A 27,697-nucleotide genomic window follows, 5' to 3' on the forward strand; every position below is an offset into this window, starting at 1 on the left:
CAAGAATTTATAAAAAGAAAGCTGAAGAAAATTCAATTCCGTTTTTGTCCTTTTCCTTCTTATAACACACAGTTTTAGGTATTTAATTACATAAGAATGGTAAATACTTGACAGATTTAGAAAATTCTACTTCTCCTGGAAAAAGGGTGTAAATTATTTACACATAGGGCATTTTTTGACACAATTATTGACAAAAATAGACAAGAAAAACCAGGCGATTTAATGAATATATCTATTATTATGGTGCTAAAAGGGCTAAAGAAATGGATATCACCAATTATTTTGCATGCCAGAATCCTAAACAAGGTGTTGCCCGACCTGGAAGAAACCAGAATATTTGTTGGGGATGACTCTCAGCTACTACCACGCCAAACTTTAGCTCAATATCTGTAAAACTGACTGAGTTCCAACCATTTTTGTGTTTGCTAAGGTAGACTAGTTGTGGTAACCATCTTAAATCGAGTTGACTCCAAAAGTTAATCATCTGCAGATGTTCATCCGTCCAATGGTTTATGAGATATTTTGCTAACAGACACAGATGAACACACAGGGGCACAGGCAATAAAAAGAACCAACCACTCTAACAAAAAGTGAGGTTAATGATACCAAATGGAGGGTAGAGTTTATTTTCTTTGTCTGAGATGTTTCCAAAGAGCAGCTTCAGCGGGTTTAAAACCCCCACAGTGTTCTTTCACACCTCACACTGAATACATATCAACAGACTGTAATGGAATGACAAAACATCTCTTTTTGTTCGGCTGGCAGTCAGGACACTGAGGAAACACCAGTACAATTGAATTTTCTTTTTCACGTGTGATTCATTCCCCCCACCCTCCGGTCATTTTCTGTTGTTTACTGAAGAGAAAACAAAATTCTTCTCCAAACGCTTAAATGACAGAGGTGATTGTATCACAGCCAAAACACAAAGAAGCTTGGGGTGCTTTCTTATTTGTGTGGGATTAAAGAAGCAGCAAAACTGTTCATTATTTGGTTTGCGGAGTCAAAACCAGCTAATTTGTTAACTGGTAAAGCAATAATTCAGATTTTCTGAAGTTGGTTTTGTGCAGAAAAGTTAAAAAAAAAACAATATTTTGTTGCAAGTAGCTCTTTGATTGACCTCAGTTTGAAGAAATAATTTAATTCTGACCAGGATTGGCGAGCTAACAGCTAAGGACAGCCAACATCTTTAAAACTTCAGTCTCTAAAGTTTGTTACAGAAGTCAGAATTTCTGACTTCCAAGTTGGAAAAAATCAAATGAAACGCCCCTCAAAGCTGAAATCCCAACTGAGAAAGTCAGAGATTCCTGACCAACCATGACCTCAAAATCTAATTATGACTGACTTGTCCACAAAAAGGCAATTGCAGGGTAATAAACTTTCTGTTGCTGTGCATTTCAGTAATCCAGTCACATATAGTACTGTCCAATGAGTACAATGTGTACTATGTCCAATCAGTGGACATGTTATTTCTCAAATTTCTCAAAAATGAACTCATTCATAAAGCTACCTACAACAGGTAAGATGTTGTTTGTCATCTTATTCTTTTCAAAAGAACCGAAGCGCCCCTTTAAGGCTGCGAACTGGAGCGTAACTGTACAGCAGCATTAACAAACAGAATTATCATCGTGAAGTGGCACATTCAGGTTCACCCCTGAACTTCATATAAAAAACTGTTCCAGGAGTTTTGTGACGGGGAGACTAACAGAACCACTTACTGACAAAAAAGCAGATGAATAAATGGGATAATATTCAGTCTGTGAGTAGTTAAAGGGGAGATTTTTGTTTTTTTGTCGACGGTTCCTGCTTTTTGTCCCTCAAAATCAGTTAAGAGCCAAATACCTGAGCCACTAGGGGAATGTACCGCTGAAAGCTTTTAAAGGCAGCTGCGTCCAGAGAGAAGCTGAGCCCCCATAACCTTCTATCCTCAGCTGCACTCATCTCCTGCAGAATAACACACACTGGCAGCAGCAACAGATATTAAAGAAGGTGTTTTTTTTTTTAACACATGGGGTCTGGAGGGACATGAAGTGACAATGCAGCATTTTTGGTTGGGAATCCCAGGAGGTGAATCATTGGACATGAGTTGAACTTTCACCAAAAAAAGAGACACAAAACGGATGTAAGCCCCAAGAGAATGTCTGAGTGAGTGTACACAAACAGGCAGGGTCTCAGCGCAGAGGAAGGGTCTTTTTATTTAATATGTTGAACACAAAATAAGAGAACATGCTTTGTAGTGGATACAGATTTGGTTTTCATCACTAAGACGTTAGCTGAACAAAGTCCTTTGGGCGTATAGGAGCGCTGCCAGATCTCCATCCGTCTGGACATCAGAGACGATTCGGATCATCTCACGATACTTCCCAACGTCTACCAGAGCGCTGAGCCTCGTCCTGCTCCTCTCCACGTCCCGCCGCCACGCCTCTCTGCACCTCCGCAGCCCCTCCACGGAACCAGGCTCGGGGGGTTCCTCGGGTCCGGCGCGCCCCTCGTCGCCCTCCTCGCGCTCTCGCGCCAGTGACGCCGCGCACTTCCTGAGCGACAGCACCTCGTTCTCCAGGGCCAGGGCGAGCGTCTGCGCCGTGCTCCGGCTTCTTGCGCTTTTGACGGGTCGGACGGCGCAGGACGCAGGGAGGAACGCCCGCAGCGAGTCCAGGAACCGGAGCATTTGTAACTGGCTGCAGAGGGGAGCGCAGAGAGACAGATTTTATGTGCTATTACATAATACATGCTGGAATGGATTTGAAAAAAAAAAAAAAAAAACCTTGTGAAGGCTTAATCTTTTTTGTCATTTGTCAGCCGACTCACAGCGACCTACCTATTTAAAATTTATTTGCAGGATTTGTAACTTTAAGTGCTCTGCTTGCCAGAGGAGCCTAATCTCTTTGATATTCAGGGGGATATCATGTAGACACACGTCTTAGCCAGCTTCAAAGCCTTGTCAACTTTCAATCTGTTTATGGAAATTCTGCAGTGCCCACCTCTACTACCCTGTCCTTCGCTTTTGAATAAAACTGCATAATTCAATACTCTGAGAAGTGGCTTTATTTTAGAGGGTAATCGAACAGGAAATCTTGATTATCGTTTTTAAACGACAACCTGTAACATTTCAGATCATACGCACATTCGTTTTCAATTTTCGAAGCATAAAGATTAAATGTAAAGGCTTATTAAATAACGATGTGCAGTGGAGACCCTACTAAGGCTGCTACAATGTATTTCATCAAAGTGGACACTAATATTTCCTTATCAATGTTTAAAGATTTCAAAATAAATGTATCCTTCCTATGCATCACCTGATTATAGTTAAAACTCTGAGCAATAATAGATCAGTCTAAAGTGGTAAAACTAAGTGAAAATGGTTTACCTGGAGTGGATGGATAATTCCCCTTGGAAAGGGGTTATTTGATGCCAGTGCAGCAGCATCGCAGCAGATGGTTCTGGAGAATCTAGTAACAGATACTGAGGGCTCACTTCTACCTTCTGACAACCCGCTCTCTTCTGGATCCAGCCATCCATGTCACCCAAACTGTAATCAGGAGAGTCTATGTGTAGGACCCAGCGATCCAGCACTGTCAGCAGACTCAGCAGGTCCTCTCTAACCTCATCTAAGCAATAAAAATAAAAAAGAGAGGGTTAAGGTATCAGGTTTTTGTTCTCAAACTGTGAGTTTATGTGATTTTTTACCCGTTTTGATTAGTGGGTTTTTCAGCAGCGGTTTTTGGAAAACACTGTGAATATCTACAGCAACCTGACCACAGTGCAGCACGACCGGCGCTCGTTTGCTCACGGGCGACAAAGCATCTGCTCCGCGCGTGTAATGGAGCATGACACAGCACTTGACACAGCCAGAGGTCAGCAGAGGTGCCAGCTTGGTCATCGCAGTCACCGCCAGTCTGCGTGCGCGGGGATCATCGCTGGCGACGTGCTGCCTGCTCCTCTTGGCTGCGGGCTGCGAGAACGCAAAGGCAGATGTGGAGGAGGAGGAGGAGGAGAGGGGCGGCGTCGAGGGGCGGCACGCAGGGAGCCAGAACGCTTGGCTCTGGGTCTGGATTACCGCAGGCGCCGAGCTCTGGCCCGTCTCTGTCAGGAGGGATAAGCTCACACCGGTCGCTGGTCTGGAACAGGAAATAACACATCGTCAACAATCGCGGATCACATGGATCGTGGATAATCAAACTGGAAATGAAACACAAAACTAGACGCGGCGCGCGAATGTAGGACAGCTTGTGTACTGATTAACACCAAACATATCCAGGTGGTGGAGTTATATCAGCTGTAAAAGAGCAGCAATCAAAACAGGAATACGGAGGCGCCTGAGGCGGGCACGTCAGAAGTGGTTTTCCTCCACATGTTCTCAAATTAAAAAAAAAAAAAAAAAAAAAAACAGGAACAGGTGGACGGAGGAATCAAGAGAGCTTCTTGTTCCCTCATAAGGAGCTTGGAGGGTTATTAAAAACTTGTTGCTATGGCGACAACCTTGTCAACTTGCATCTGAAATTAAGTCTGGGGCTCAGATCAGCTAAACAACTATCAAATGTTGTAGTTGGGGTAAATCTGCTCTGCTCAGGCGGCGAATATAAGTCATGACAGCTCGAACGTGCTTTCACTGAAGTGTTATTTTTAGCAGGTGTTGATAAAGTTGACGCTGAAGCCTCTGTTTACTTGTTCAAACACACACACAAACACTGCATCAATAAAAATGAAATTGTGATTTTTTTCGTTTTTTTACATGGCACTCCCAGCAGTTAGTATCACTCCTACAACCATCCGGTCCTCTGTGAAGCGATGCCAGAGCTTTTCAATTTGAGGTTCCGGAGACGCGCCTGGCGAGTCTTCCACCCTGTCATCCGCAGTCTCGTCTCTTGACTCGTCACCGCTGTCCCACAGAGCAACGAGGCCTTCCTAGTCAGGGAGTGCAAAGACTGTAATCAGCAGTGACAAGTGGGTGACACCGCTGGCAACAACAGCAATTCATGTCAGACTCTTCAATTTAGTCACACATTTAGTCACAGTAAACTTATTCAGCGGGGTTCAGAATTTTTTTTTTTTCTTTTTAAATGCTGCTGCCGTTCTTCTGGTTGAAGGAAAACTAAGCTATTGTGTGTTTAAAAAAAAAAAGAAGCTTGCTTTAGAAATATCACTTTGTTCATTTGTCCTGATCTTTGCGTCAACAAATCAGGTAGCATTTCTGATAAGACCAGAAACTGGATTTAGGGGGGAAAAAAAGGGTACACACTTGACTGACTGAAGAGAAATATGCCTACATAGCATAAATACAGTGAGTTTAATCACATAATAATGTAAAAAATTAAGGAATAACAGCATGCAGGGAACAAATTAATCAAATCAATAAGCTTTCTTGAAGACGTTTCTCTTCTCATTTGAGAACCTTGGTCAGAAACGTGTAGGTAGTTGTATAAGCGAGGGGACAGAATGACCCAAAATAGAAGAAAATCTGATTTTATTTTTCACAAAAGACACAAAATTACAAAAAAAAATAATTTTCAGCACATTGCTTCAATCTAATATATATGGGTTAACTCAACATATCCTATAAAGGTTATTTTCTTGGGCTACAACTCAGTTTAACTGGGTTGGCTGAACTAATTTGACTTGCTGAATGAACCTTTGCAGAGTTTTACAGCTTTTCCTCAAATCCGTTTTGGTTTCATTCGTTTAACGAGACCGAACACAGAGCACTCGTTCAGCCAGGATTTGTTTCTGCTTTTATTATCTGACGTAGAATGAACTCAAACAAATCTGACTGAATTCACAAAAAAAACAAGACAGATACATTTACTTTGACCGTCCCTATTAAAACCTGATTACGATGACTTGAACCAATAATTTCAACCTAAATCTTTATCAGGTCAAAATAAACCCAAGAGTTGGACAGGTAAACTGGACGTCCGAGCACTGTTTAGAGTAGAAATCGTTCTTTGGGGAGAAGTTGTCCAAAAATAATGCGCAAGACTGAGATGCAAGTATAGCAGTGAGGTGAAGTCACAGTGGGCTTAAACACTCGTCCATTCTGGGGCTGTGCGATATCAAAAAAGCGGGATTTGTGGGAACATTTTTGAACAAAGATGTCAATAAACCAACATTTTCCTCAAACCATCAGTTTGTGAAGATGAATTTCTGATACAGTGTGCAGCCCTAGTCATTTTTTTCCCCCAAAGACAACAGGTTATTTAGGAACTCTTCTGAAAACTTCTGCAACCCAAGAACAAAAATCAGCTGATGGGGACGACAAACTTTCATAAAACACAGCGTGGGATTTCAATATGTACGTTTCTACACCCCACCTGCCACTAGAGAGGCGTAAAAGACACCATTCCCGTAACTCCACGCCGATGCGGGACCCTAGAGGGAGAACGCCGCGTCCTTGATTCACCGTGAGAATTTAACCTCGAGTGAGTCTGAGCTGGGAACTGCTCAGTGTGAGATTTTCCTCTCACACAGAGGACGTCTCACAGAAAGCGACTACTGTCCCATTTTTTTTCCAAACCACTTTTGTTTTGTTTTTTCTCCCCTACGTAGTTTTTCGGGATATTCTCGTGACGGTCGAGGAGCAGAACGCTAAGCGGTTTGTAAAGAATCCAATCTCTGAGAGACGACGTAACACGGCAGGCGGTTTTCGGTTGCTTGGCGTGGACACAAATCGCGTACCTGCTCGTGCTGGGTGAGCTGAGTCTCCCTGCCTGAAAGCACGTCAGTCAGGACTTGGACGGACTGCTGTATGACTCCCTCCTTCACGCTCACGTCTCTTTGAAGGTCTTGAAGGACAATCAATCCACTCTAAATTACAAATAACATCAACTGACAGCATATATTGGCACACATATTGAGCGGCTGAATGAAGGTCCATTTCAAGAGGTTCTCATACAAACATACAGAAAATAATGACTAAGACATCATGTTATTATGTACATTTTACTAAGTGGGGGGTGGCTGTGGCTCTGTGGTTAGAGAAGTCGTCCTCCAATGAGATAGTTGGAGGTCCAGCATGCCCCTAATGTGTGCCTTATTGGTGTATAAATGCGATCTAAAGAACTGATTAGAATCTATAGAATGATTTATTCAGAATAGCTTTGTAGAGATTCAGTATGATTGTGTGTGTGGATGGGGAAATGAGGGCACAGATTGTTTTAAAAAGCACTTTGAGTGGCCTGGTTGGCTAGAAAGGCGATATACAAGTACAGTCCATTTGCCATAAATGTGTTTTAAAGGCTTACCTGTAACCTGGATTCTAAAGCTTGAAGCGTGAGGAGATAGTTTTCTTGTGGAGACGGGGTTGTCTTTAGTGCTTCAGAGGCTTGTCCACACTAAAACGTAGTTCGAATTAGTCCTGGTGCTCTTTGTAAGCTGAATTATACCGTGTAGCAGTGAAGTAGCATGCTGTGGCTCATGAGAAATAGGAAGATTTGGACTTACAGAGAAGGAAATACCACAAAGGTCAGTGATGAGGAATTTGTCCGCTGGCCGCCTCGCTACTCCTTGATCCCTAAAAAGCAGCAGCATCTGGTCTGTTCCACATCCCAGGAAGTCATCCACGTGGACTGAACTGACACCCGACCAGAGGGCGGCGATCTGGAAGAGCGTTGAACAACACAAGACTTATTGAAACAGGGGGAAAAAAACACAGGTTGCCGACACGTAAACACACCTGGCTGTTTGGACACACCTGAAATGTTTCTTTCCACACAGCGCAGACATCCCCCCGTTTAAAGAGTACCACAAACAGGCAGCCGTTTCGTCCCGTGTTGACCACCTGAAGGCCTTCGACGTGGTCATAGGGCAGCTGACACGCGTCCCTTGCCACCCCGTTCTCGAAGTACACGAGCTGCTTATGGGAAGTCGCTGCAATCACAGCACACTTCAGCACGCCGCCTTCTCTTTCGGACGACAGCGCCAGCATGCACTGCGTGATGCAAAGGTAGGGATGGGGTAAAACCACGGTGCCATCGAACACTTGCCCGTCCTCTAGGAAATAGCCAAGTGTTGGGCTGGTGGATTGTTTTGCTGACTGATCTGAAGGCTTTTGCAGCCCCAGAACAAAAACTTGCCCCTTGTAGAAGGAAAGTTCTCCAAAAAGACAGTGTGACATCTCCATGGGTATCTTTCTGACCCCTTCTGCGCGGAGGGATGTATAGAAGACACTGTCTTCGTGTCTCCACAGCACTGTAGGGCCCTGAAGGATGCACACATCGCCCTTCATTTGGTAGGGGGGTTTAAACTTAATGCGGGGCTCCAGCTGGTTTGAGCTGCTCAGAGTGAGGAGAATATAATGAAACCTGTCTCCTCTCTTCTTTGTCACCAGTATACACGGAGTCCTAACTCTCCTCCGAACATCTATGGCACATTTGCATTTCACAATATCTACTTGAGCTGCCACTTTCCTGCTGATGACAACCGCTCCCTGCGCTGCTGCCTTCAGGGGCGCGTTGCCTTCAGGTTCAAGGGAGAAACTGCGGAAAATGAGCTCGACCGTCCCGCTGGAGTCCGAGGCCGCATCTCGTTCGCAGCTGAACGAGATGATCTTTCCGCCGTGTGACAGGAGATGTAAACCTTCCGAGCATAGTCCATCCATTATGTGACGCTTTTTTTCTGCCAGGTTCGCGCCCTCCGTGACAGTTCGAGTTTTCCACGAAACAAGTCAAATATAAACGTGCAGCTACTAAATTAAATCTAACGCGTCTCAACTTTCCACACTGAACATCAGAGCACTCAAAGTAACGCGCCAACTGACATCGAACGCTTCCTGTCAGCCGAAATGAATTGTGGGTAAAGAAAATTTGGTAAACAAATATAACGAACGACCGTTACCGCCATTTCTTTAAATCACTAAACGGTTCTGGCAACCATAGACTAGGGTATGTAACCTGTGCTTCTTTTAAATCCAGTCACGGAATAGCTAAATACTTTTTTCGCGACCTTGAAGCCGTTCCAAAAATCTCTCCCCGAGTTCCGGTGTTGTGCTGAAAAAAGGACCCCGACCAAGTAAAGCACTTCCGTCTTCAGGACACTTGCTTTCACGAAACAGTTGGACGACATTCAGAAGTGACAAGCCGACTCTCGTGGACCGAAATGTTTAAACAGTATAAGCGCTGTTTATAATGGGTAATTTAGATGGTAAAATCAGCTGCCAGGACGAATAAGTCAGAGCAAAAACTCCATGCTTGGAGTAACGGTGACCGAGGTGCACGATAGCCTGCCGTAAAAAGCACCATCGATAGCCTACATATATTTTTATAAGTTTAAATTAAATAACTAGATAATATGTTCTCGGGAATAGCGGAAAACACGAGTCCGTTTGTCACCTTTAACTTTCACCTAATTTATTCGTGAATAAAACTGTTCCGAAAAGCGCTTTCTTTTACAAACACCCGACGTGGGAGATCTTTAACGGCAGGGGGTGCGTTTTACCGGCACAACACCGCCCCCCTCTCCTCCTGTACTGAGAAACAAAAACAGCGGAGGGAGGCGGAGCCACGGCTCGAGCCAAGATGGCAACAGACGGGACGCCAGTTTCCCCACTCGGCACTGATTCTTCTGAGCTGCTAAGTTAGCCAACTAGCTACTTGAAGCGACAACGCGGAACTACCGCAGAGCCGCGGACAGTTGGACATGGCAGAGCAGGAGCCAGCCGAAGGAGTGCAGGTACTTGGCCAGCGTTAACAACCGAATATTCTGACCATTTAACGCTGTATCTAACCTCTGACTCTGGTGGTGGCAGGATCTTGAAAAGAAAATCGAGGAGATCAGGCTGAGATTCAAGAATGAGTTACTCCAAGGTAACAAGTCATTGTGGATAATCTGTCAGTGACCTATACCCTTGTCGGGATAACAGTTTTTACTGGCTGCTGTGTAGTTTGCAGATATTCTGAGGCTGTAAATTAAATATCCAGGGGATCAAAACACAGTTATTGGCATTTTGTTGACACAACTTAGATCTGAGTTAGGGTTCAACAGGAAGTGTTCAGTAATAGCACAGTCCTAGTTGGGTGTATTCAGCTTAGTTTACATGACATTATAAACCTCTTTAGTGTGGGACTAATTGATTGGCCCTGTTTAAAAGTGGACATCACGTGACTCGGTGTTTGTCTTTGTAGATTCATCAGAAAAGTATGACCCCAGGGATGTGGAACGGCTGGAGACTGATAATGCTCTGGTGGAAGGATACCTGACATGGAGGCTTTATGTCGTCAACGATGCCTTGAAGATGATCGACGAGAGCCTCCTGTGGAGGAAGGAATTTGGTGTAAATGGTAAGGTGTTGGGGCACTTTGACTAGTTTTGCAACGCACAATTTCATGTGTAAAAAACTTTAGATTAGGCTTTTGAACTAAAGCTATTGGTGACACCTCGTCTTGGTTTAATAAACATAAGCATGTTTAGCTTTTCTAAATGCAAGTGGAAGTTTCCAGGGCGCAAGTCTGATAAAACCAATAGGATGAGATTCAGAACAAGTTTCAGGACACGCGCGGCGGGGAGATTTCAAGACACACACACACACACACACAAAAAAAAGTTCTGAAGTCCAAAATCCAGCTTTACCTAAAAAGTAGAAATGTTGACATTAGCATACAGTATGTCTTGCTGCACAAATCAGTGTTTGGCTCGGCTCGGGGAAAAACACGGACAGGGTCTCTTTTGTGCTTTAAACACCCATATCTCCATACATAAGTTGCCTGGGAGAACAATGCCCTCTGTTTCTCCGGGGAAATTTGAGAGACCCGTTGTTTGCCAGCCTTTAATCCAGCAAATTCAATTTGTCAGCCAGTTGTTTTTAGGAATTTACTAGCGTCTGTGGTCGAGTGAGGCTATATGACTCAGTCTATACGTGGCTGGTTTTTTATTCGAAACATTACCAAGTGTTGATGACAAGTACGCAATTCCAGGCTCTCAGCACTAACAAAAATGTGATAACTGACCGCTGTCTTCTAATATATTATGCAGGTATTTGTTGTATGCGTACTGTGTGTTTCGTGTTGTTTAAAGCGTCTTAATTTGCTCACGTTTGTTTTAGATCTCACTGAGAGCAGCATTCCCAGGTGGATGTTTGAGACCGGTGCCGTCTACCTCCATGGCTACGACACAGAGGGCAACAAGCTGTGTACGTGCGCGTTTTATTACACTGTTACCCATTTGCCTGTCGGTGTCCCAGACCTACAAGTCGGTCGTTATCTTTTGTAATAAAAAACAAAACAACAAAACAAAGAAAACGACTGACCTGCCCTGACCTTGTTTGTAAAAGTGAACGTGTTTCTTCGCGCGCAGTCTGGTTCAGGGTGAAGCTGCACGTCAAAGATGCCAAAACCATCCTGGACAAGAAGAAGTACGTGGCCTTCTGGTTGGAGCGGTACGCGAAGAAAGAGCCTGGGATGCCACTCACCGTTGTGTTCGACATGACAGAGTCTGGCCTTAGCAATATAGTAAGTCCATAAAACAGCCGAATCCGACTTTTATTATCTTTTATTGTATTTGTGTTGCCTTTTTTTAAAAATTTCTTTTATGTTAATCATAACTCTGCCTTGTTAGAGACAGGCCGTCCCTTTTGCTTCCTGTCGTATTTTGACTGACGCTCTTTAATGGTTTAACACTTCAAAGATTAAAGTAACCTTTAAATCCCAATGGTCAATTCGAGTGGGCCATCTAATCCTCTTGACTCGCTTTGTCGCGGGGCGTGCGCTCCTTCGCAGAGCTCCTTCCTTTTCGTGAGTGCGTGGCACCGGCCAGGCTCTTTGCAGGGGAAACGGTCCCGTTAAATGCAAAATAAGCCACCAGGAGCGAGGCGGAGAGAAGAAATATCTCTCAAGCTGAAGCATAAAATGAATAGTTTTAGAAGATTCCTTGTCTTATTGAGTTCTATCGGACCACGGTGGTAGTGATCCTACGGGAGGCCAGGATGATCTCATTAGGGTTTAGAAGCGAGTCCCCCCCCCTGCATCCAGCCAATTATGGAGCGTAGCCAGGGTGTAAGGGTCTTACCTGTTGGCATTTCAGCTGCTTTTCTGATCATTTCAATTAAGATAAAACACCAAAGCGACTACGGGGTTATGTAAAAAAATCAATTGAACAATGGCAAAAAACATTTCTCCAAAAAGTCGTCAGCTCTTGCTAACACTTTTAGCCTGTTGCAGAACGATACCCTTGAAAATAAGGAAAGGGGGGGGGGCGCTATGATTATTTTACGTTGTGCTCCGTTTTGTAAAATATTTGTCCGAGAGGCAGCTAAGAGAGAACAATCGTTCTCCTCGTCCTCATGTTGATCTGTTTGCTTTATAAGCCTTTCTTTAATAATTTTTCTTTTCTCCCTTTTTTTCAGGACATGGAGTTTGTGAAGTACATCGTGAACTGCTTTAAAGTGTATTATCCAAAATTTTTATGTAAGTATCAAACACAACTGGTCACATTCAGATCCGTTAATAATAAGAATTACTTCTCTTTACCTCAAGGTCAGATGAGGAAATAACAAACATTTTATGTCCTTTTTTTTTTTTTAAAGCCAAAATGGTCATAGTGGAAATGCCTTGGATCATGAATGGTAAGACTGAGTCAGCTGACTGTTCGCAGCTCGTGTTGTTTTCATTTTCTCCTGTGGTTTCGGTAACCGACCCGACGTTTGACTCTTTCACCTCTTGTTCCCTGCAGCCGCGTGGAAGATTGTGAAGTCGTGGTTGGGTCCGGAGGCGGTCAGCAAGCTTAGGTTTGTCTCCCGAGCCGACGTCCAGACGTTCATTGGTCCAGAGTACCTGCCTCCTTACATGGGTGGAACGGTATGTCCCTTTTTTCTTTTTTTTCTACAAGTTTAGTGCACTAAATTTCACAAACCACTTCAAAGTATCTACTGATTACTTTGTTATTTGGAAACGTTTTAGTGCTGACTTGTGGTTTAGAAGGAATTAATATCCTCCTGACTACCAGCCGTTCAAATCTGTCCTCTGTGGAGGACATTTGTAAACCTGAATATCTCCCACCGACTACATATTCCTGAATTAACTCCTTTTGTTAGCTACAGAGGACATTTAGGGATTTTAAATTATACCAAATGTGAAGGGGAAGGCTAATTACCTTACAAAAACTGGGGAATTGTTTAAAAATTGTGATTGGACAATATATTTTTACCCTGGTAGTCTGGGTATTTCTCATTTTTAAGGAGATCTCTGATGTACATTGTAATTAATGTGTGATTATACACTTATTGCACATGCTATCATATTGTAAAAGGTTTTTTAAAAACTGATTTAGAACCCCATTAAGAAATATTTACTTTGCATATTTGCATTTATCAGCTCCACTGCATCTTAAGCACAAGCTTTACTGTTTATCTTTCTTTTTTAATATTATTATTACACATGAACACATGACATGAGCGTGAACTAAATGTTTTCCAGGACCTCTTCAAGTACAACTACCCACCTCTTCCCGACGATGACTTCCAGACGCCCATCAACGACAACGGGCCGATTGTCATGGACGACGACGCAGAGAGCAAAACGGGTGACACAGAAATCACCTCTGAGATTGTGCCAAAGCCCAAAAAGGTACTTATTCTTCCGCCTTTATTTGTGCAACCCCTGGCAAAAAAAAAAAAAAATGATGGAATCACCACTCTTGGAGGATGTTCCTTCAGTTGCCTAGTTTTGCAGAAGGAAAATAATCCACAGACACAGACAGAAGAAAGAAATATAACCAGTCGCAACTGCTTTTTGTTATTTAGATCAAGTAGAGGAGAAAATATGGAATCTGTAGTTTGCAGTTCTAAAACAAAGCCCTGCATTAGATTAAATCTTCAGTGAAATAAAAAAAAAAAGAGTCTCACACCTCGGAGACTGACATGAATCATGTCTCCAACATGAGAAACCTCCTCCAGAAGGTAAACCATCATGAAATGTTGCAGAAGCCATTGGTTGTTTCCCAGGCGGCTGGGTCTAACGTCTGGACCGAGTCAAAGCGAAACGGGTAGGGGAAGGTTGTGAAAAAGGGAAGCACGCCGGTCGAGCAAGGAAGACATCAGAGCAGGGAGATGGAAAACTGAAAGGAAAATGACTTGGAGACCAAAAATAAATAAATTTAAAAAAAAGGCACAACAAACCAAACAGGAAACAAGAGGGCGGAGACTGGAGGCAGTGTCTGTGACCGAACTGTAAGGAACCGGAAGGCATGAGATTTACATACAGAAATTATTAACACCCAAACAGAGATTTATGAAGATGACTGAGATCATGAGAAAACAGACATTGATGATTTGGGCCTGCATGCCAGGTAAAGGCAGGCAGAGTTGGCAGTCATTACATCTTCAATAAATACCAAAGTCCATGAGGAAATCTTGGACCATTTTCCTATTCCATCAGCTGACTGGTTGTTTGGTGATGATGGCTTTTCAGTATAATAATGCCTCGTGCCACAGGGCAAAGGACGTGAAACATTTCCTACAAGAAAGACACCAAATGTTAACAACGGCACGGCCTGCAAACAGTCTGGACCTCAGTCCAGTTGGAAATCTCTGGTGGACATTGAAGGAAATGACCAGTGACCGGATTTCAAACCTGCAAAGCTGCTCTATAACACCAATAAGAGACAGCTGGAGACTGATGAAGAGTACTGTCTGTCATTAGTGAGGTCCTCAGAGAATTCAAGCTGTTAGAAAAGCCAACAAAGTACTGAAGGTGCAGCATTTTTGTCACGATTCCATCATTTTGAACTTGGAATTCAGTGATTCCATACTGTTTCTTCGTCTAATCGCTCTAAGATAAGCAAAAGTGACTGACTACAACAATTATATTTCTTTTTTTTCATCGTTTCTTAATTTTTGGGAAAATGATTTATATTTATTGATATTTTTTATACAACATTACACAATTAAAGGGACGTCCTCCAAGAGTGGTGATTCCATAATCGTTGCCCGGGGTTGTAGCTGTTTTTGGTTCTTTTGGGATATAGATAGGCTTAAACAAATCATACATTTCCAGCTTTTACATTATTTAATCAAACAACAGTAAACAGAGAGGGCTGCTCCTTGTGTGTTTTTTCCTCTCTGAGTTGGCAGGAGGTGTGTTCGGACCGAGGTATCCATCTCTGCTCATCAGATTAGACGCTCCACTTTCAGGAGCTCCTCCTTGTCTTGCTTTGTTCAAGTTGAACCTCAGATTACAGCCAATAATCAGGCCACTTTGTGAAAACACGCCTCTGATACGCTAATCATCGGGCTCCTAATCATCGCGTGCCCGCCGAGTTAACTCCCGGTGTCTCTGGCTCAGATTTAAATCCGAGAAAAGAAAGCCCTTGGAGGCACCGCGCTGCTTCTCCTCATGTTCTTCATGCCGTCCGCAGAGGATCGGTTACTTAAGCCTCTTCTCCCTGCAGCGTGCAGCCCCCCCTTCCTCCACCGTCTCGGAGACAACCTGCGGGCTGAATATTTTACAGCCGCTGTCGTCTCCTTCTCAGACTGGTGTGTGCTCCCCGGCTGCGGCTGGCCCGCAGCTTATGTCACTCATGTCACAGATTCCACTCGCTCCCTTCAGGACTATTCAGCCCTCGCGTTATAATCTTTTTAGCTTCTTTTCTCGCTTACAGGCAAAAAAAAAACCCAGCTTAGAAGTAGATTGAGGAGTAATAGATGAACAAGGACAACTTTAGAAACTTCCTGCTGAAGAAAGGTGCACAAAGAAGCTGTTTTTTTTTTAATTATTTGTTTATTTGGCTGCTGATTTAGTGCCAATTTGGAAGTTATAGCTCAGATCTTGTGAAGTGACGGGAAGATTACAAACAGTTAATATCTTACCCACTTGAGCGACCTCAGTTTGGAGACATAGAGTTTTATTCTGACCGGATCGACGAGCTAACAGCTAGTCTGAGCTGCGCCAAGACCAAGGTGGGTCGCTGTCGTCTTAAAACAGCAGCCGGCGGTTGATAAAGCAGCACTCGCACGAACTTTCATGAAAAATTTGAGCTGTTTCCGGACAGTGTCCATCCACTTTGGTCTTGGGCCCCGCTTGGACTAGTCGCGAGCTCATCAGTTCTACCACAGGTAAGATATTAACTGTTCGTAACCTTTCCCTTTGAGGTCAACTCGCGTAAATGTGAAGATTTACCTGCGTCTGCTCACCCAAAGCAAACAAAGCCCCCCCCCCCCTTATTTTAAAACACCACACAGGTTATAAACTGATTTAGATTTACATTCATAGAGCGGACTGAGCCGTATAAACATAAAACCGTCCCACATTCTTTTTACGTCGGCACGTCTGACTACATGTAAGCCCTGCTGGGAAGACGTATCCAGCTCGTTCGATATAAACTTTGTACAGTCGCTCTGTCTGAGGTGACTCCTCTCGCGCCGAGAGAGTGTTACTAAATATAAGAGAAGGAAGTGTGTGAATGTGCCTGTCAGCACACACGGGGATCTCTGGGGCTGTAAATACATTCGGCATGAGAACAAAAGCGGTTTTGTATTTTACTTCCAACTTTGACCGTTGGAGTCGTCTCGACGCCGGCTGAAGGTCGCACGTTCATTAAAAGTGAAGCCCCGAGCGCCCACTTCGGCCAGAGGCTTCCTCATTCACGGCTTTAGTCCTATCGAGCAGATAAGACCACCCACTTAATGACTTCCTGCTTAACCCATATTTTTCTCCCTGCTTTATTTCTTCTTCTTTTCCTGCATGTATGTGGAAGTTTGAATATCATGAAATGAAAGATAAGCTTTTTGATCTGAAAGCTGGCCAGTGTTGAGTTTGAAACGAATGCCTAATAGAAATATATAGTCATAATAACAGGTTAATGTTGTGTCTTCTGCTTCTCGCTATCTATGCTCCGTAGCACTGAATAAACTAGGCGTTCAGGCATGTTTTTTTTTTTTTCTTTGTGGGTAGATGTCATTCCTGGTAGCCTGCGCTGTACTGAACTTGTGGCGCGGTGTTAATGCACCGGGCTCTTTGAGCTTCAAGCCTGTCTGAGTACATTCCACACAGCGTTTATGCTTCCCGATTCAAATCCCTTAAATAAATCAAACTCTCTGCTCCTCCGCCGCCACCTTCTTCGCTGTTCCTCTTAATCCGAGGCCCTCCGAGTTCCAGGAAGCGCTCACAATGCCTTCAGGGAGCTAATTTCCCCTTCTCTCTCTTTTTTTTTTTTTTATTTTTTTATTTTTGTTGTTGTTTTGTTTTGTCTTGAAACAAGGGCTGGCTGTGGTAAGGCAGTGTAAGGAGCACAACCACACCAGGCGGCCGCTCAGCTCAGAGTCTGGACGATCTCTGCAGACTGGAAGGGCAGGTGTGCTCGCGTGACTCACATCGCCGTGAGCGCACCTCCCCGCCCGCCTCCGTCGCCTGTGACGTTGCCACGGCTCCTTGACAAACCCTTGGCCTGCCGCGGATCTTACGTTTCGATCTGAGCCGCCCCCCAAGTTGAAAAAAGCTGCAAAATTTCTGACATTTCTAATTAAGGAATCATGCCCATTTCCTAACGGGCAGCTGATGATTTGCACATCGTGTTACATTTCACTGTTTAATCAGCTTTTAACCAAGGATAACACAAGCACTAGTGCTCATAACAATTTCACATTATATGTGTCGTCTAACCTAATGTTTTAATGACTAAGATAATTACTGTTTTATTACAGTAGACCGAATTATTAATCCTCAGCACTTAATCTTGAATCACGACTGCCACTGAGGCGACTTTTTAAATGTGCACCACCTGTGCCTTGGTCTTCACTAACAAGTTTTTACTAACTTGAAGAGTTTCAATCACGTAGGACTTCCTGTTTTGTGCCTTGAATGTGTTTGACATATTTTTTATTTGCAGTTCTCAGTAATTGCCTTTTGTCCTTCCGTTTCATACCTTTACACAGTGTGTGTGTGTGTAAACCAGTTCTGTCATTTTGTGACGGTCTTTCATTTCTTTCTTGTCATTTAATTTTGTTTTCTTGTAATATTTTACCATCTGTTTTGTTTCATGATGGGATTTTATTTTACAAGTGGTTGTAGGAGGGTCAGTGATTTTTCTTACTAATATGATAGACTTTTAACTCCAGTATTTGCATCAAACTGTCACTAATTTTTTTACTCTAATTTGAGGGTGTTATCATTTTTTTCATCACAGTTATGACCTAATTGTGTTAACCTTGCTCTAAATGAATAAATTGGATCAGAAGCTTGTTATCTCTTGATGTCTTCTTTGTTTTTTTTTTTGTTTTTGTTTTTTTGCAGCATGACAGAAATATTTCAGATTATATTTCTTCTCCAAAGAAGATACACTTCCCTTCTGAGGACAGCCGTGTTTCTGTCACATGTCTACTCCGCTCTGACCCGATCTTTCTTTGCTCCCGCTGAAACGCACCGTGTGGTCGGAGCGACACTGAAAGCATCCATTCCCCCCCCTCAACCTGACCTACTTCATCCCGAGCTGCTCAGATTGATTCAGCCGTTTCGCAATTCCTGCCCAGTCAGCCTTTGTGGGCCCTGTGGTGTGTCTGCAGATCATTTGGGCCAAAGGTTGGGAGCGTTTTGCTGAAGTAAAAGCACTCGTGTTCCAGTGATCTCATGACTCCTGTCCGGGTTGAGCTACTTTCATTCGAGGCTTGTTTTTTTTTTAAATTTTGTTTTGTTTTGTTTTGTCGTTTCTTTTTTTACCCAGAAAAATCACGAGCTCGTGGGTTACTCAGGTTCCGTTTTTTTTTTTTTCACCCTCGTTGTTCTGCGTTCCCTCTAGAGACGCCTTTTGGAACTAAGCTCACAAGTTTCTCCGTAAAAAAAATAAAAATAAGACGCACAGTTGGAGTCTATTATTAAGACAACGACTTTTGACCAATATGCCGCTGCGACTGCAGATCGTCAACAAGGCCTCCGTGAACTGGTGGCTTCCTTCTCGTGAAAGGCGAGGGGCCGAGAGGAGGAGCAAGACCAAGGGTCGTGTGGTCGTAAAATCTGTCTCAGGTGTGTGTGTTTTTTAATGCAATGGTTTCTGCTGTTTCAGGTGAATTTCCTGGAAGACAGTTTGAGGTCAGAGGACAGCGATAGGGGAGACACAATCAGTAGGGTCAAAGGAGCCAGGAAGCCGCTGACCACCCTCAAAGGTCTCCTGCTAGAAGTTAGGTAGGTCAAGCTGCTGAAGCAAACACAACTACTAATCCTCTTTAAATATGCTTAACTACTTTATTCAACCCGAATGAAAGTTTGGACTCAATGCTTGATCTGGTTGCACTTAAATATTCATCCATTTATTAAAAATGCCTAATTAAAACCACCAATTTAAAAATGGAGCCATTCAGAAAACACTTTGACACATCTATTTTGAAGAAAATCAATAAAATAACTCATTTCACACGTATAACTTGGAGCGTGGGACCGTGTCTGATATCAGTTTTTGCTGTACAAACTCTCTGAGCTCCCAAGACTTCTTAAATCGATTGGGTTTGCGTCGTTGAGCTTTAAATGGCTTTAAAGGCCTGCCTGATGGTCACAGCTCGAGCTCAGAGAGCAGAACGCCGGATGGATCAGCGAGGATTCTTTGTCCGGTTCTCAGAACGCACGAACCACAAAGAAATTTAGGATTAGGATTGCAAAAATGACCGTTCTGGACAACCTTTAACCCTTCTCACTGGAACTATTCGTTGTGCCACCGGCAGGTTTAGGCTTGTAGAGGAATGAATGAATATTTGTGGGATGGATTGCTGCGATGCCCAAGGGTTGACTCTTTAAGAGGCACCATGAAGTTGATGGTTTTTTAGTCTCTGCGACATTAGCGACGTGATCACTTGTCTCGGGCCGACATCAGGTGTAAAATTCAGTTTTTTAAATGCATTTGTTTATAGCAAATTGGTAATATCCTTACTGTAAGAGTACATTTTTATTTTTAAAGATATTAGCATGGTAATAAATGCACCATGATGATGATGTTGGCATCCTGACTTCACCATCAAGTGGCTGATGTTAGCAGGTTGTTTGTTCTCACTTTTGGTTTGTTTGGTCTGCACCAAAAAAGTCTACCCTTGTAGCTCTCGTTTGCTTGTAAAAGGCAAAAGTAAACTACTAGCAGTTCTTTGGAGAATAAGATGAAGTCTGGCTGTCTGTCACGGCTGTGGACCCACCCCAAGAATATCAATATGCTGCTAATTTCCCAACATGTCAAGCAGCGCATCAGTGCTTCCGATGCACCTATATGAATTGTGTGGTATTGCTTAGTGCTCATAAATGGGGGGAGAAAAACAAGAACACGAGAGCTGTCTAATTTGAGAGTGAGTGTGGCGTGGCCTGTAGTTACTGATTAAAGAGTGCTCATAGCATGGGTTGGTCACTGACAGAGGAGAAACTTGTACAAGTCAAGTCTTGTCTTGGTGGCAACACTAGTTTAACTCTCCTCCAAACTGACAGGTCAAGTTTGATCTAATATCTGAAAATGGAGAGGAAGACATACTTTTCATCCAACCGCAGGCCAAGTTTTTATTCACCTTTACCCAAACTATTTCCAAAGATGGCTCAATATGCTTTTTATCTATTCGGTTGTGTCCTGAATGATCCATCTTGCACAATAAACTCATATCTATGAGCCAGGAATTCAAAAAAATAGCTCAAATCACAATGTTAGGATGGAAAATGTTTGGTTTTAAACAACCTTGTTATCAGTCAGAATGCTCTAAATACAAAATGTGTCCAAAAAGGGCTTGTCTTGTGAATGCACAGAGACGGTCCGTGTGTTTTGGCCGCGGCAAACGTTTGTTTGGCGTTTTTTCGCTGCAGCCTGAATGAGCTGCTCAAAGCAGGCAAACACATCAGTTTGTTTTTTTCAAACTAACAACATTCACGGTTAGGCATGAGCGCGCCTGCCTGTCTCCCATCTGTCCAACGCCCGCGACCCACTTGTGTTCAGGTGAAACAGCTTCTTTCTGATGGGGCTGGTGCTGATTTCTGTTCATAAGACCCAAATATCGGAGGTCAGCTCGGTCGTGAAATAACCGCGGCTCGTTTTTATTCTGCTCGTTCACCCCCTGGTCCGTCATCCAGCTACAGCTGGAATAAAAAGTCCCCTGTGGCAGCGGGAGGGTTCATTATTGTTTATATTCCTGGGTGACGTGCAGGAAAAAAGGTTAGCTTGGTCACCGGGACAATAAGTGGTGTTGTCACATATTGATTCAGAGCATTAAATTGTTTTTGGCGTGTTTACATGCCGACTGATCCAGTCACACATGAGCAGAGTTTAAGGATGTTTCCGGTCCATTTTTTTTTATTGATCAACAACAAGCTGCTCATTCAGGAGCTCTCACCTCTTCTGGACCACGTCAAACAACATGCTGCGTTTTAATGGACTCTAAATAAGCTGTCGACGCTTAAAAACCAGCGTGTTGAAGCCGTTTTACCTCACTGATGCATGACGTCACACCTCGTTCTTTATGAATAAAGTCAGCTGAGCTCCGTTTTCTCAGTGCGGTGGCTTTGAAGTGAGGATTTTTTTTGACTCCTCCAAGCGGCGAATTTCAGCGATAAACAGATTAAAACGAGCCCTAAATGCAGAATTATGCTCCGGAGCTGTGTTCGCTTTAATTCAAGGCTGGAGGAGGGGGGGATTCAGAAGAGAGGAGGGGTCTTTGATCGTGCGTTTGCCAGCGGTTCCTCGGAGCCCGAAGACTCGCTCCGAGTTCGTCTCCCCAGCTGAATTTCTGGGAGAATAGGAACACACAAGGACACGAAGAAGGGAGGAAAAGTACTTTCTTCCCAGCAGTTTTAGTCCATGAAACATTAGCAGGCTGCGTACAAAGCAGATGTATAATCCGTGCAAAATTATTGTTGGCAAAGTTTAGGTCCTCCAGTGTTCAGTGTGCAGGGAGCCCAAATCCAGCCGAGTCACATGCTCCTTACTGACAAAACACACTGTTGGAAACTCGGTTCATCACATCATCACAAATAAACCAAATCATCCCATGACAGCATTTTGAAATCACAATGTACTTTTTCTTTTTCGGGGAATTTAGCGCTTTATTCCCCCCAGAAGACTAGATTTTTCTTTTTTTTTTCTGCTCCAACAGAGAAACACCCATCTGTGAACCCAGTGTCCTTTGGTCGCTTTTGGGACAAAATTAGAAACCTATAAGAAAATAGCTTCTTCTTCTTCTTTGCAGTGTTTCTTCTTCATAGTTTATTCTGCGTAGCCAAAGCTTCTCAGTCGAATGTCCCTGACCTCATGAAGGATTCTGCCAGACAAGAATGCAAATTTTCCCGTTACAGAACTTATTTTGAAGTGGAATTTTGGCATCCGGACAATAGTTTACCTGAAATATTCCACTTATAATTAAACAAAGTTTTGTCCAGCACTCTTTTCTATCGTGGTCAGCCAAAAAATAACATAATACAAGCGAACAATTACAGTAAATCTTCATCTTTATGTTGATGTGGTCTCCAGACTGTCAGTATGAACAGTCTGTATCTCAGTGGTTTGTTTGCTGCTGTTTTCCCATCCTTTCTGCAACTTAACCCCTAAATTTTAGCTTTTTTTTCCCCAAAGACTTTTACTTTTAAATAAAACAATCAATAAAAAATTGCATTACATAAAGTACAGGAACATTTTCCCTTTCATAAAACTCTAAATTCCTCATTCAAGTGTTTCTTTTCTCGCGCTTCCTCACACGCCAACTCAGACCCGAGGGAGGACTCCCCTGCAGCAGCAGAATACTCCATTGAAACGTTTTGTCTTCTTCGCAGTGAAATGAAATATAATTTATAGTAAACAGCAGAATCATATAAATCCTGTTTCTGAAAGCTTTTTTCTTTTTTTTTTGGAGTCGCAGCGTATTTCTACAAATATTTTCCCTCGGGGTGGGGGGGGACATAGCGTGTAGCAGGAAAATTTACATACCTCGAGATAATTAGACCCCACAGACAGCTCTGTACAGCAAATGTAGCAGCACGGTGTGTAAAAATAAGATGCTTACAAGGGAAAAGAAGAAAAAAAAGAAAACATTTTTTAAGATCCAACACTCACCCAGACAGATTTCTACTATAGTTTGTTTCTTCTGTACAATCATTTTCTCTCTCTCCTCTCTCCGTCAGCCCTGCAGAAGAACTAAGCTTTGGTTCTAATGACAATGAGAGGAAGTGCCTCATTATCTTGACCAACGTGACCAAGAACCAGGTGGCGTTTAAGGTGAGCGACTAACAAATACGACGGGTGGCTCATTCGTCGACGAGCATCTTAATTAATTGGTAATTGTTTAATTGTTTCGAGGTGTCGGTGAAATGTGGGCTTTAATTAGCCGTCTGCCTGCACAGGTCCGCACCACGGCGCCTGAGAAGTACCGAGTGAAGCCCAGCAGCAGCAGCTGTGAACCCGGCGCCTCGGTGGATATAGTCGTGTCTCTACACGGAGGTATGACACACGAACTCCGCGCCCGTTTCAAAACGCTGAACGCCCCAGAATAATCAAACGCTTCGCTCTATTACCTTCCTAAAATGCTTGCAGACACTTTTCTTTTTTTTTTTTTTTTTGCCTGACACGCGTATTTCAAGCGAGATAAAAAGAATCGTCTCCCCTCGAAACGAACCCTCCGACAGCTGACAGTGTGCTGAGGTGCTCAGCGACCTTCGAGCGCTGATGTGTCAGCCGAGGGTTGTGATGTGCTGAACGCAGCCGAGGAGAATCAGCACAGCCTCTTTCAGACGTGCCCGTGTGCTGTCAGGCGGATCTTCAGTTCTGCTTTTACCTACAGTCATTAAAAGCATTATTATCTTAAAAAAACAACAAAAAAATAAAGCTATTTCCTTTGAGAGTTTTAGACCCACGACTTCTTTCTGTTCACCGGTTCCCTCCGTGGTTCCCTGCAGGTTCCCAGGCCTCTCCGCAGGACAGATTTTTGATCATGGCCGCAGAAATGGAGAACGCTGGGACGAAAGAACTTGCACAGTTCTGGAAGGAAGTGCCAAAAGCGAAGATTATGGAACACAGGTGCGTGTTACTTCTCGTCCTAAAACATGTTAGAAAATAAAGTGAAAACGCCGACTCCCAGAAGTTTGATGCAAAGCAACAAAGAAGTAGCGCAGATCCTACATGTTATGTCATGAGCTGTTTGTTGTCTTCCTGTCATCTTACACCTCAGTTTCTGTAACTTCTGGCAGCAAAAGGAGACGCACTTTAAGGCTAATCTGTTTTACTTACCCTGTTTTTTTAACATCACAAAGTTATGGTTGGAGTCGGTTGAAATTCCTGCTCTGCTGCATCATTATTTCTGACCCTCCCTGAAATCTTGAACAGATGTTTCGAGCAGCTCTTATCTTATCTCGGCCCCTGCAATGTGCTTTATTAGGAATTTGAACCGTTTTGCTCATGATGTTTGCAACGCCGAGCCCGTAGATTGAACATCTTATCTCTGGGTTGCATCTTTTCTTCCAGATTGCGTTGCCACACTCTGGACAGTGTTAAAGCAGCGGTGGACCCTCTCAGGGACAGCCCAGTGGAGACCTTCAACAGCGGCCAACAGGAGGTCAACACTTCAGTAAGTCCTTACAAGCGTTGAGGCACTTTGCACTCTTAAAAAAAAACACTGGTCTTTACCGCTTAAAAACAAAAAGGACGCCTGTTAAAACAAAGCTCTGTGTTTCTGCTGCGACTGTGTGAAGTTTGAAGATAAAAATGTGACAGAGTGGCGAAGGTTAGGACAAAACGTTGCGCTCTGATTGGAGCCACAGTGTTCATTTTTTTAACAGCATCCCAAGGCTTCTCGCTTGATCTGACTCTGAAAAACAGGCCGTGTCGTTCAGCGTTATCAGGCAAATCAGACGGTTTCCTTACAGCTCAATCATTATCAGCCTCTGTGAGGGAAATCTAAAGAAAAATAAAACTTATTATAGTCCAAAACATTGTCAAAGATTAAGTATCGGGAAAACACTCTCTGGTAAGTTGGAAACGAGATAAATTAGTTGGGCTCAGTCCAGTAAACGCGTTGACCTAAGGGTGAAACACGGTGGAAGGAGTGGGTGATATGGGCTAACACGGGTGCTATAAATGCCTGTGCTGAAGAGCTGGCTCAAAAGGTGACGCCCGAGCTTCAGAAAGCTCGACAAAGTAATGTTTGAGCATGAAAACCATTTCAAAGCGCCAAAATCAACCCAATAAAACGAGCAGTTTGTCTTTTTGCTCCAAACATGGCCGTCTTCAGAGCGCCTGAGCAGTCAAGTTTGGCGCCTCCTTTCGAGCCATTTTTAATTTTCATTTACTCGTCAAACAAGCAGTCTTATTGAATGGAAATCTGATGAAGCAAAGCACTTTTTGAAGTTCTTAGGTTTTTTGAGTTTTCGGTCAGGAGAGAGACGTGGTTGGCCTCCGAAGACGGTAAAGTAAGTTATTAAAACCGTCACAAGGTTCTGCAGGAGGAGACAAATTGGAAACTATGACCTGGCCAAGTATGCTGCCTGACCTGAACCTGGCAGCATGCCTCTGATTTATTTTTAAAAAAGGAAACAGGGAGCTGATAAAATGGTTTCTGGAAGGAGCAGAGCTTTAAAGACATTTTTGCATCTCTGAAATCGTCCAAACAGAAAATTACAGTCAGTCCATTAACAGCGTGAAGACCTTTATTTTATTGATTCATTTTCCTTCCTGTTTACTTTGTGATACGTCTGTAAGCACCCGTCAAGGTGAGCTCAGCCCGTTTCTTGTGTCTCCAGCTCATGCGAGTGATGGCCTGCAACTCCCGCCTGGAGCAGAAGGTGAACTCGTGTCTGTGGCTGCAGAAGGTCCTCATCACGCTGGTGCTGGTCCTCGTAGCGCTGAACCTGCTGTGCCTCTACCAGCTGGGCGCCGCGCCACGTCCGTCCTGACCCGCCGCCGCCGCCGTCGCGTCCTCCGCCGTGCTGACGGGTTCCAGCCGGGGGGCTGCGTGTCGACCGCCCGGAAGGGGGAAAAAAAACGGTGGTCCTGCGCTCCCCTCGCGCCCCGCCGACCATCCCTCCCACGGGCTGACGGCTCGGAGAGGAGGAGAGCTGACTTTAAGGACACGTGAGCTGATGTGGAGGTAAAATCCGAAGAGGGATCAAGCTTCTCTCTTCTCCGCCGGTTAATCTTAACAGAGACAGTTGTAGCAGTGACGGCCATAAAAAGGTATTTAAATTATTACAACAGTCACAATTTGTTTAGTCAGATTAGTCATTTTTAACTTGATGTATAATTTTTATATAATAAATCTACAAAACTGTATTTAAATCTACAGAACGTGAAATAAACATCTTTTGTCAAATAATTCTGACGTAGCTTTGAGTCTTTTCTCGCCGTCAAGTCCGATTTCGTTGCTCTTTTATGCAAAAAAATGTCCCCGCTCTTTATTAAACCCTCATTAGCGCAGAGGTTTGTAATTGAAAACACAGCAGCATATGACCTTACTAAACTTCTCCACGCTCTGGACCTGGGAGCCACGAGAGATCTCTGTCTGCGCTCTCTCATTTTGTTTTAATTACCCCGACACTAAACTAAACTAAAAATACCAAAGCAATTACCGGCGAGTTGCAAGGACGCGGCGCGGCCCACTTGTATCGTAGCGGGGAAGCACTGATATCTATAACAAGATCCGGCTCGGAGCAATCAGGACGCCAGGCGCCACACAAGGAATGAGCTTATTAGATGTTTGCACACGAGAGCTGGCCGGAGTCGAGAACTGTGCTTCGTTTTGCAGTGGGTGGAATGATTCATGCAATCAGGAGTAAACTGATTCGGCTTTGAATATCAACATTTTTATCATTCTGGGGTCCCACAGAGCAAAGATTTCACTTCTGTGTTAGGGGTCGGCTCGTCTTCTCGTACCTTTCCTGGTCAAAGGATGGCACAGGTCTTTCTTTTAATGAGTAATTAATATCTTACCTGTTGTAGACAGAGCTTTGAACGGCCTCAGTTTGGCTCAAAATGGATTACTGCCGTCTTAAAACACCCCCAAACTCAAAACGTTTCACGTGAATGCTATTTTATTAACTTTTATGCTTTCACACGGGTATTCCCGCAGAAATACTTCAATATTCCGGATAGAAGTGCCGCAGGCTGCAAAAAGAGCAAAGCTAGCCGCTATGCTTCTGTTTTCACTTGCAAATAACTACAGAATTCCATGTAAATAACTATGCAAAACAGACAGCAAGGAAAGAGTTTATAAAATAGCGTTCAGATGAACACACATGACATTTTTAAGCAGCGACCCCGCTAAGGCTAGAGCCGTTAGCTTCTCGCTGGTCAGAGTTAAACTATTTCTCCAAACTAAGGTTGATTAAAGAGCTACCCACGACACAAAGGATCAAAAACTGTTCGTAACCTTTTACTAAGAGCGCCGCTTCGAGAGATCTGAACTATCCCTCTTAATAGCTTTTTTTGTCAAAGAAGTGAGGAAAGCAGTCATGTGTGTGTGTACTTGGATGTAAAAACGTTCTGTTAGGATCTCAGTGAAACCTTCCAAAGCACATCCATTTTGCACTATTTTGGTCCACAAAAATAAAAAAAAAAAAAAAAAAAAAAAAAACAGGAGGAAAACAAGATGGGGGGGGTTAATGGAGTGCGTTCCTCTAGAGGATGGCAGTAAAAGCTTTGGCATCACACGTCCGAGGGCTGACTTTAAAGTGCATCTGAGTGCCACGCTGCACCCGGTTGAACCCGGGAACACGTCGGGAGGCACCAGGCAGAAGGTACAACAACAACAGGGACGTGCGGTCAGGGGAGGCAGGTGAGGCAGAGCCTC

The 27,697-nt window shown here is 43.7% G+C and overlaps 2 protein-coding genes across 2 annotated transcripts; one reads left to right on the forward strand and one right to left on the reverse strand.

The window, feature by feature from the left end:
* Positions 1-2,168: 2,168 nt before the first annotated feature.
* On the reverse strand, positions 2,169-9,405 carry fancb (FA complementation group B). Its single transcript, XM_017422708.3, has 8 exons — positions 7,685-9,405; positions 7,435-7,590; positions 7,236-7,325; positions 6,670-6,798; positions 4,730-4,902; positions 3,685-4,115; positions 3,365-3,605; positions 2,169-2,675 (listed from the first exon to the last, which is right to left on the reverse strand). The coding sequence occupies exons 1-8, from the start codon at positions 8,588-8,590 to the stop codon at positions 2,267-2,269; spliced, it is 2,535 nt and encodes an 844-aa protein (XP_017278197.1). The 5' UTR covers positions 8,591-9,405; the 3' UTR covers positions 2,169-2,266.
* A 40-nt stretch (positions 9,406-9,445) lies between these two features.
* On the forward strand, positions 9,446-26,225 carry mospd2 (motile sperm domain containing 2). Its single transcript, XM_017422709.3, has 15 exons — positions 9,446-9,660; positions 9,737-9,794; positions 10,113-10,268; positions 11,030-11,116; positions 11,281-11,435; positions 12,329-12,389; positions 12,509-12,547; positions 12,655-12,779; positions 13,398-13,547; positions 18,976-19,094; positions 23,043-23,136; positions 23,262-23,358; positions 23,814-23,934; positions 24,379-24,481; positions 25,653-26,225. The coding sequence occupies exons 1-15, from the start codon at positions 9,628-9,630 to the stop codon at positions 25,803-25,805; spliced, it is 1,551 nt and encodes a 516-aa protein (XP_017278198.1). The 5' UTR covers positions 9,446-9,627; the 3' UTR covers positions 25,806-26,225.
* The last annotated feature ends 1,472 nt before the right edge of the window (positions 26,226-27,697 follow it).

The sequence above is a fragment of the Kryptolebias marmoratus genome, linkage group LG6 (genome assembly GCF_001649575.2).
Source record: "Kryptolebias marmoratus isolate JLee-2015 linkage group LG6, ASM164957v2, whole genome shotgun sequence".
Classification (NCBI taxonomy): Eukaryota; Metazoa; Chordata; class Actinopteri; order Cyprinodontiformes; family Rivulidae; genus Kryptolebias; species Kryptolebias marmoratus.

Bases quoted from the DNA above. Each gene is read 5' to 3' on its own strand.
- fancb (XM_017422708.3), bottom strand. From the start codon at position 8,590: ATGGATGGACTATGCTCGGAAGGTTTACATCTCCTGTCACACGGCGGA. The intron at 4,116-4,729 runs GTAAAAAAACGA...TTCCTGTTCCAG, and splicing joins CTAACTGCTGGGAGTGCCAT to ACCAGCGACCGGTGTGAGCT. The intron at 3,606-3,684 runs GTAAAAAATCAC...TTTATTGCTTAG, and splicing joins AAACCCACTAATCAAAACGG to ATGAGGTTAGAGAGGACCTG.
- mospd2 (XM_017422709.3), top strand. From the start codon at position 9,628: ATGGCAGAGCAGGAGCCAGCCGAAGGAGTGCAG. The intron at 10,269-11,029 runs GTAAGGTGTTGG...CGTTTGTTTTAG, and splicing joins GAAGGAATTTGGTGTAAATG to ATCTCACTGAGAGCAGCATT. The intron at 13,548-18,975 runs GTACTTATTCTT...CTGCTGTTTCAG, and splicing joins TTGTGCCAAAGCCCAAAAAG to GTGAATTTCCTGGAAGACAG.